The 9,052-nt window shown below is 44.5% G+C and overlaps 1 protein-coding gene across 1 annotated transcript in view; it reads right to left on the minus strand.

Annotated features, from left to right (window-relative positions):
• The window catches only part of BRINP2 (BMP/retinoic acid inducible neural specific 2), a 51,676-nt gene extending 45,080 nt beyond the window's left edge, over nucleotides 1-6,596 (minus strand). Inside the window, exon 1 of the mRNA XM_060088554.1 lies at nucleotides 6,325-6,596. Within this exon, the coding sequence (XP_059944537.1) occupies nucleotides 6,325-6,596 (272 nt within the window). The remainder of the gene's footprint in view (nucleotides 1-6,324) is intronic.
• Between the last annotated feature and the right edge of the window lie 2,456 nt (nucleotides 6,597-9,052).

The raw sequence follows: 9,052 nt of genomic DNA on the forward strand, positions 1-9,052 counted from the left end.
GTTTTGTGCTGTCCCTCTCCCACCTCCTTACCTCTGTGGACTGAGAAATAGTACCTGTGACCTGACTACAGGCTCATCACTCCGCATTGCCTCTGATTTCGCTCTGATTTGTTTTGCTCTAGTTTGTGTACTGTTCCTTTCTCGCCTTCTATTCCAACAAACTCCCTTGTCAAAACATAAACCCAGTGAGAAGGGCAGAGATTACCCAGTTTGCTTGGGTGATGGTCATTTCTCCGGCCGAGCTCACCTCCTCCCCTGCCTGTCCCATCCACCTGAGAACCACGGCTTCCCTTGTGGTGCCCTGCAGCTGTGTGATAACACAACCCTTCTGTACCTCCGTAGCTATGAGGAACACCTAGGAAATCACTGGGATTTACCCAGACAGACTGAGGTTGCCTTTGGTTGCCATTTATTTATGTGGATTGTGATCTCTTAATTGGAGACAGTGCCTCTCCCAGGTTTCACTGTTTATTCAAATCAGTATTTGTTAGTCCCTGAGACATGGTCCAGATGATAAATCAGCTCTGGAGTTCCTTCTGTGATTGCTTCCACAGCTGCTGTCTGCTTCCTCACCTCTCCATCTCCCAGGAGGCACCCATATAGGCTGGTTCTAGGCCCTCCAGCCTTTTCTGCTTTTAAACTTTTCTCCCAGCTGCTGGATCTTATGAGTTCATGTGCCTTGGCACTAATAATTCCTAAATTTAACCTCCCATGACGACTGTTCTATTTCATTTGTAACATCTCCTGTAAATATTCTCACGACCTCAAGTGCATCATGGGGGATGCTGCCTTACCATTAAGCTTTCTCTCCTTCTCCACCCTGGTTATTCCTGCTCTCCTTCCACCTCCCAAGCACTTAGTATAATCAAGCTTTAATGTCATACTGTTCATGTGGGGCTCCTGTTAAAATGCCGATTCTGATTTTGTAGGTCAGGGTGAGACTTGAGGTTCTGTCATTTCTTACAAGCTCTCGGGTAATGCCAATGCTGCTGCTGGTCCACAGACCACACTTGGAGCAGTATGGATAAATTATTCGGTTTTGCCCTTTTCTCACTTCTTTCACATGTAAGCTATTGCCAAACCTTATTTTTCATCCTGATGAATCATAAACAGATTATCTTTACTTAGGGTATTTGCTCTGGTGCCTGCAGAAAGGTTCTTTTGCCTTAACTGCCCTCATTTCAGCACGTCATCTGATTCTACCCCAGCCTGCCCTAATGTATGTTTCCAGAGGCACCTGCTAAAACACATTCCTGCTTCAACATTGCCTACCTTTGGGTACCACTCCAACCTCGGTTTTAAGCTATGTTCTACTTTGGTTCTCAAAATGTGCAAACTTTGCCCAGAATATGATCAGAAAATCATGATCAGAATATGATCACATATAATATGAAGATAGCTACTTATTTTTTGGTTTTCTTTTTTTCCTCCTAAAAGACTTCTAACATATCCCTAGACCCTTCTTTTCTAAAAGAGAGGCAGATAATAGAAATGGAGGTATTAGTGACTAAGGTCAATAATTTGGAATTATACCTGGCCTTGCTTTTCTCCCAACCACCATATTATACTCATTGTTCTATATGATCTCTAACTTTATCTCTTAATTTTAATTTATTCTTTCCGAGTTTTAAGTGTTTCATCATAGTGGCTTGGATTTTTTCCAATCCCACGATTATCTCTCTATTAAAGCTTTAATACAAAAAGAAATTTTTTAAAAAAACAGACTGCTCATTACTTTGATTTGTAGCAAAGAGAGAATGGAACATTACTGCTAGAGTGTTTTGAGAAACCATATTTACATTTGCATCAGCTCAATTTAGGTGCCTGATTAGGTTGCGTGTTATGATGAAGATGCACTTACCACTCAAAGGGAAGTGGCGTGGTCTAGCGTAATGAGCAGGAGACTTCAAGTCAGGAGCTCTGAGTGCTATTTCTGGCTGTGACTGGCTACCTCTCTGACCTTGAACAAGTCCATCTCACCGCCTTGAACCCTAAGAACCCCCATCTGCCTCACAGGGCTGCTGTGAGAGGTTGATCACTTAAGGGTTTATTGTACTGGGGGCTATAGAGTGGGGCAAAGGCAGGTAGTTGGGGGTCACAAATGGAATCTGAGACAGGATCTCTGCTCTTCCAGCTCTTACCACTAGCCTATTAAGAGACAGTGTCTGAGAAGTGGACTGATTGCTCAGATCTTGGTCTGATAGGGCTTAAGAAGATGCTGAGAGGTCGGCTAATGGAATTTAAAAGCTTGCCAGAAATTGGGTGAGATGGCCAAGGCCATCCTGTTATTTAGGAAGTTTTAACAAGAATGTATATTGTCTCTCTTCTCGTAATGGTGCCATCCTGAGATTGTTCAAGTTACCCCTGGAACCAGGGAGCTGGCAGTGACCAGTGCCCAGCTTCTGTAGGACATCTTAAGGAAGGTGTGCTCAGTTGGCAACCCCTGACTTTATAGGAGAAAGATCATTCCCTGTGGTGATTCTAAAACATGCTGGAAATGATCCAGCTCTTTCTGGTAGTCCATAAGACCAGTAAGAGTGAGCCCCAGAAAACATGCATTCATTCTCCAGTTGAGTTCCTCTCCCAGCAGAGACAGAGATTGAGGAATTAAGGTTAATATGCTTTAAAAAAGAAAGCAAGAGAGCAATTTTTTTTCTCCTTCTAATGTAAGCTGTCAAATGCTAAGCCATTATCAGATGTTATCATGAAGATAGTACCCACGGCTGTCATCTCATTATAATTTTTGCATTGGTTAATATTTGTTGAGGATACTCTAATACTAGGTAATATTTATTAAGCACCGTTCTAAGTGTTTTACATCAATTAACTCATTTAATTTTCACGTCAATCCATTAGGTGGGCATTATAATTGTCCTAATTTTACAAATAAGGAAATTAGGGAACAAAGAAATTTAATAATTAACCCAACAGTATACAGCTAGTAAGCTGAAGCCCCAGGATTAGAGTCCAGGTCATCTGGCTCCAGAAACCTTCACTCTGGAGCATCTATGCCTACGAGAATACAAACTTACGGAGAGAGCAACAATCTCTGGGGACCCGTGGTTAGAGAGGCCAGAGCTATTCTAGACCAACCAGTCATCTACTCTAACAGACAGCACATTCTGATTTCCAAATAAGAATAGGTGGGGTTCAGAGCTTAATGTTAGAACCTGGTTGTGTAATTGCTATAATATGTCCACACACAAGATAGAAGAGAAGAAGCATCTCTGTTCTGCTGTGTAAGAGAGCTTCATGTAATTCTGCACTGAATATTCTAGCCCCGTTGGAAAGTCTTATTCTTCCCCCACCACAGCTCACCTCCCTTCTTACATGGAAAGCACATATGGATACCATATGATCTCCATGTACCAAAAGCTTTCTTAAAGAATTGAATAAAAGACTAATCCTGTTCGAGACCCCATAGTTCACCACAGAGCATTTCTGATATTCTCTGTAAGCTCTTTCTCCCTCTGCCCTTCTGGAAAAATTTCCCTTCTAGTCATTAGGGATGACTAGACCACTTTTCTGTGACCTGCTCTAGTCACAGTGAGCAAGGTCTTGAAGTTGCTAGAAGGAATTACCACTAGAGACGAAAGGGAAAGGGATAAGAGTGAGTTCCCTTGGGGATAATATAGAGCCCTACAACAAGTATCCATGGATCCACCATGTTGCTTAATAACTAAAGGCAGGGCTCCCAGAATGCTCCTGGAGCAGCCGTGTGTGACCATTCTCCCCTTGCCCCGCCATGGGGTCGCAAATCGCAATGCTGTATTCCTGTCAGAATGACTGGTTACTGTTTCCCCAAGTACAGGTTCATGTGCAATAACTGACCCCAGAGAAACAGAATGGCACAGTGTAAGAGCCCGTCACATTAAATGATCAAAACAGCATTACAGACTGATAGAACGGTTGATGGTGCAGAAGTGATTCCAGACATTCCCCGTGGCCGGCTCTGAGCTGCTGCTAAGGCATTCAGTGGTCGCCAGCCTTGGGGCTGGGGCCTGATGACAAGAAAAATCTGTGGGGCTTCCCTGGTGGCGCAGTGGTTGAGAGTCCGCCTGCCAATGCAGGGGACACGGGTCCGTGCCCCGGTCCGGGAAGATCCCACATGCCGCGGAGCGGCTGGGCCCGTGAGCCATGGCCGCTGAGCCTGCGCGTCTGAAGCCTGTGCTCCGCAACGGGAGAGGCCACAACAGTGAGAGGCCCACGTACTGCAAAAATAAAAATAAAAAAAAAGAAAAATCTGTGGAGGGGTGAAGGAAACTGGTGCTTTATTCCTTCTAGTTCTTATAGCCCTTTGAAGTGAATGGTGGTATTAGGATTCCCAGCCTGACATTTCAGTTCCAACATACTTTAAAAAATTTTTTTGGTGATAATAGTGCTTTTGAAAGATTTGGGATAAACAGAAAAGTTTGAGGTGAATTAAATCTTGTTTTCCTGAACTAGAGGGATTCGCTGCTTAAATACATTCTAGGGTGGATTTTCTCTTTTCCCTTTTTTTCTTCTTCTTTTTTTTTTTTTTTTTGGAGGGATGGAAAAAGAAATTCTTTGATAAAGAGAAGCATCACCCTGAATTTACCTTATAGAAAGTTCGTGGGGGACACAGGTCTAATTTCTTATATATTTACTGAGAGTCAAGTTAACCTCTTTTACCGGAGCAGGTGTTAGCTCAGCCATTCCCAGCCCGAGCTGGCTGCTCTCTGCCTCAGTGGCCCTGTGTGAATTTACACTACAGTCTTTGGAGGATGGCAAGGACCAGAGCTGCTGAACCAGAGAGTATGAACTGCAATCCCTTCTAATATCAGATTGGAAGAGAAATGGCTTTTGTTTCTACAGATCTCTGTACCCAGGAAGCACCAGCCCCTCAAATACCTCATCTTTCCCTTTGTCTGCATCTGCACGTGGGGATCGTGTACCAGGAAAATGTCCCCTGTAAATGGCTGCACTTACCATTTGGGACTCTCTCAGTGCTCAATACCTTAAAACCTTATTTCTGAGACTCCGTACTAACCTAAACAGACTGCATGGTGTTGCAGAAGTAAAAAAAAAAAAAAAAAAAGCCTCTTAGAAACAGAAAAATATAGTTTCTTTAAATATAATTTAAGAACGCAGACTTTGGAGTCTGACTACTAGTTGGGAGCTAATCCTAGCTTCACCATGTACTAGCTGTGTGCCCCTCGGCAAGTTCCTTAACTTCTCTGGACCTCAATTTCCTCATCTGTAAAAAGGGGAGAATACCTGTTCTTCCAAAAGAGGGTTATTAGAAGGATTAAATGAGTTCATGTACATAAGGCATGTAAAGTGCTAGATCTAGCAAGAGGGCCAAAACCTTTAGTATGTTCACATGACTAGGAATGCACATGCCCAAGGTTACCAAGAGCAACCTCTAGATGGCAAAAGAATAGGTGATTTTCTGGCTCTGTTTCTCTTGGTGCTTTTTCAGACTTTCCCGCTCTCTCTCTCTCAATAGAAATGAATCTCTAATTGGAAAATAAATATCTTTAATAAAAGAAAAAAATTCTAGCAAAGTTCCCAGGTTTGTCTGAAGACTATGGTCAAGGTGAGGAGGAAAAGGGGGTGACACTCAGGCAGGGACTGAGCAGAGGGATGAAGGGGAAAGTTGAATTCAGGAACGCACTCAAGGGAGCCCTGAGGGTCTCTGGGTCACCGGAGGTGAGGATTTTGATGAGCCTTGTGCTCTTGAAGTGCTGGTCCAGCAGCCAGGAATCTGTACCTGGTTCATCCCTTGTCAGATGGGTCAGACAGGCTACATGTTTGACTTTCAGCTCTGATGCTCCTGAGGACAGGCCAAGGGGCAGGGACGATACAGCCCATTTCCTTGCACAAGGCCAACTGAGGCTATGGTGTTGACAAGGGTGGGGGCCGGCCCATCCCCGCCCCTGCGGGGCTCCCCCCACCTCTAAGGCAGGACCTGGAGCTGTCCTTCCTTCATTTGCATATCGAGGTAATTACAACTCATAAAAGTATCTCACCCATTATTTAAAACCCGGCCCCAGCCTTCGACTCTGACCTCCTGCAGCAGCTCAGGCCTCATGCTGAATCCAAGCCGCCTGATTTGTCCTCAATTTATAAGCAGCACAACCTATAAATAGAAACCCTTTTGCTAAGTTCCCCAGGAGGCATCAGCAGGTTTTCCAGCTTGTATGTGTTTTCTTCTTTTTTTAAAAACCAACATGGCAAGCTTGTTCTCCCTGCCTGCTGGTCCTCCGGCTCTCTCCTAGTGCAGTCTGCGGCCTGCCAGCTGGCTTGGCGCCTGGCGCCCTGCACAGACCCAGGCTGGCTTCAGTGGGATGCCCCACTCACCTGTAGATCCTGTATCTGGTGGTAAAACCCTGGCGGTAGCGCTCCACGAAGTCGGTGTACTCCTGCGCGCGGTGAAACGGGCCCCGATCTGTGAGCAGCCAGTCCAGGGGCGGCTGGCCGGCCGCGGAGGCATGATGCTCGGGAACCGCAGCGGCCGCCGTGGCCGAGACAGCCAGCACCCAACCGGGGAGGGCCAGTGCCAGCAGAGCTGCCCATGGGGCTGCCGCCACCGGCTGAAGCCCTCTAAATCGAGTGCCACAATGCCACCTCATGCTTCTCCCAGGCGGTTGGTGTCTTCATTCTCTCGCCACACTCTCCAGCTCTGTGCCGCTCCACAAGGGCTCCTGGAACTGGAAAAGTACAACACGGAGATGTCAGTTGCACACCCTGGTCTGACGGCATGGGCCTGTGAGCATCAAATCTCCTTGGGCAGGGCCCATTCTAGAATCCTTTATCTTAGTAACACATCTTCCTTCTAGGCATTGAGCTCCGTGTTGATGTATATTTCATTTAATTCTTAAAACAATCCTACAGGAAACACCACTGTCATTTTGCCGATGAGAAGATGAGGTTTAGAGCTATGAGGAAAGTTGCTTAATTTCACGCAGATTTCAAGTGAAGAAACCAGAATTTTGACCTCAGGGGGTCCAACTCTAACCTTTATACTGTGTTGCTTCCTTGTTTCCTGTGTAGACTCAACACCATCCGCTTGTCTTCCTCTCTCAAAAATGTTCACTATGTTTCAATAATAGCCTCATAGATTGTGTGCAGCCTCTAGAGGCTTGATGTAAAGCAAGGAGAAGCCCCCTTTTTCTGATGGTGAATTGTGGGCAGAATAGTGAAGTCCCATCACTGTTATGAAGCTGGGTGAACTTGGGCAAATTACTTCCCTTCTCTGAGTTTAGTTCTCCCTTATGGAAAATAAAGATGCTTACTATGGAGAACAGTATGGTTCCTAATACTACTAAAAATAGAGCTACCATATGATCCAGCAATCCCATTCCTGGGCATATATCCAGAGACAACCATAATTTGAAAAGATATATGCATCCCAATGTTCATAGCAACACTATTTACAATTGCCAAGACATGGAAGCAACCCAAGTATCCATTGACAGATGAATGGATAAGGAAGACGTGGTACACGTACACACACACACACACACACACACACACACACAAAATGGAATATTACTCAGCCATAAAAAAGAATGAAATAATGCCATTAGCAGCAACATGGATGGACCTAGAGATTATCATACAAAGTGAAGTAAGCCAGACAGAGAAAGACAAATATGATATGATATTGCTTATATGTGGAAGCTAAAAAATAAATACAAATGAATTTATTTACAAAACAGAAATAGACTTGCAGACATAGACAACAAAATTATGGTTGTGAAAAGGGAGTAGGGGAGGTATAAATTAGGAGTTTGGGATTAACATATACATACTACTCTATGTAAAACAGATAATCAACAAGGACTTACTGTATAGCACAGGGAACTGTACTCAATATTTTGTAATAACCTATAAAGGAAAAGAATCTGAAGAAGTATATATATATATACACTTTATAAATAAAAATACTTTAATATATAAATAACTGAATCACTGTGCTGTACACCTGAAAGTAACACAACATTGTAAATCAACTATACTTCAATTTTAAAAAAATGTAGGATTATACTATATTAAAAAAAAAAGAGAAAAGAAAAGAGGCTTGACTAGATAATAGTCAAGCTTTGGACTTCCTGCTTTGAACATTGATCTGTTCCTTTACAAAAGGCCATGCAGGGATAGAGTTACAGTGGGAAATCACCATCATCAGAGAACAGATCCATGAACACAAGGATGACCGTTGTGCTCTTTCTCCTCACTGTGTAGTATGGAAGCTCTCTGAGGGCAGGGCTGTGTATCCCCCTACCCTAGTTCCTGAGAGCACACAGTAGGCCTTCAGAGACGCTCCTTGAAGAAATGAATGAGTGCATTCTTGCCCTGCCCTGCCCTCTCTGAGTTGAGGGACAGTGCCAGGAAGGGAGTAAGACTTTGGCCTTCAAGACTCCTGGCTGACTCAGTACTGCGGGGGTTCTTGCAATAGAATTCATTTCTTCAATCTTCAATGTCTAGCACATGCTGTCAGAGTCTCACCCATCTCCCCTCACCAGTCCCACCTCGGTCTGTGCTAGAATGACTTCCAATCCCCAACACGTGTATTGTGGCTTTGAGGCCTTTCTCTGGCTGCCAAAGTCCAGAGATGAGCTTCCTGTGATGAAGCAAGGGGTGTCAATTCACTGGCACTTCCAGACTTCTGTAAGGCCAGGTCAAGTGGGCTTCAGCATTTGACTCACTCCCATTCCCCAGGACCCCGGGTCACTGAGGAATGGCTCCAGTTTAACAAAACACCGACTTCCCTTGGACCAATGCAAACCCTGAAGAGGCTGCCCAGAGGCTGGGACCAATTCTTAATCCTGGTTACTCCCAGCCTAAAAGCTGGCCTGAATCTGACAAAGCTGAGCCTCAGCATTTGTACAAGATGCTTTCAAAAGTGTTGCAGTGCCTGCTGGTAAGGATAAAGGGAGAGAAGCATAGGTGCATGGACCTTCAGCGTCACTCCTCTACTCTGGTTAGTAGGTATTGGCCACCTACTACTCACTGGGTAATTCTTAGGAGTTTCCCCAGTTAATTCTCACAGAAAGTTTCTACTATAAGCAGTATTATTGCAAGT

The sequence above is a fragment of the Mesoplodon densirostris genome, chromosome 2, assembly GCF_025265405.1.
Source record: "Mesoplodon densirostris isolate mMesDen1 chromosome 2, mMesDen1 primary haplotype, whole genome shotgun sequence".
NCBI lineage: Eukaryota > Metazoa > Chordata > Mammalia > Artiodactyla > Ziphiidae > Mesoplodon > Mesoplodon densirostris.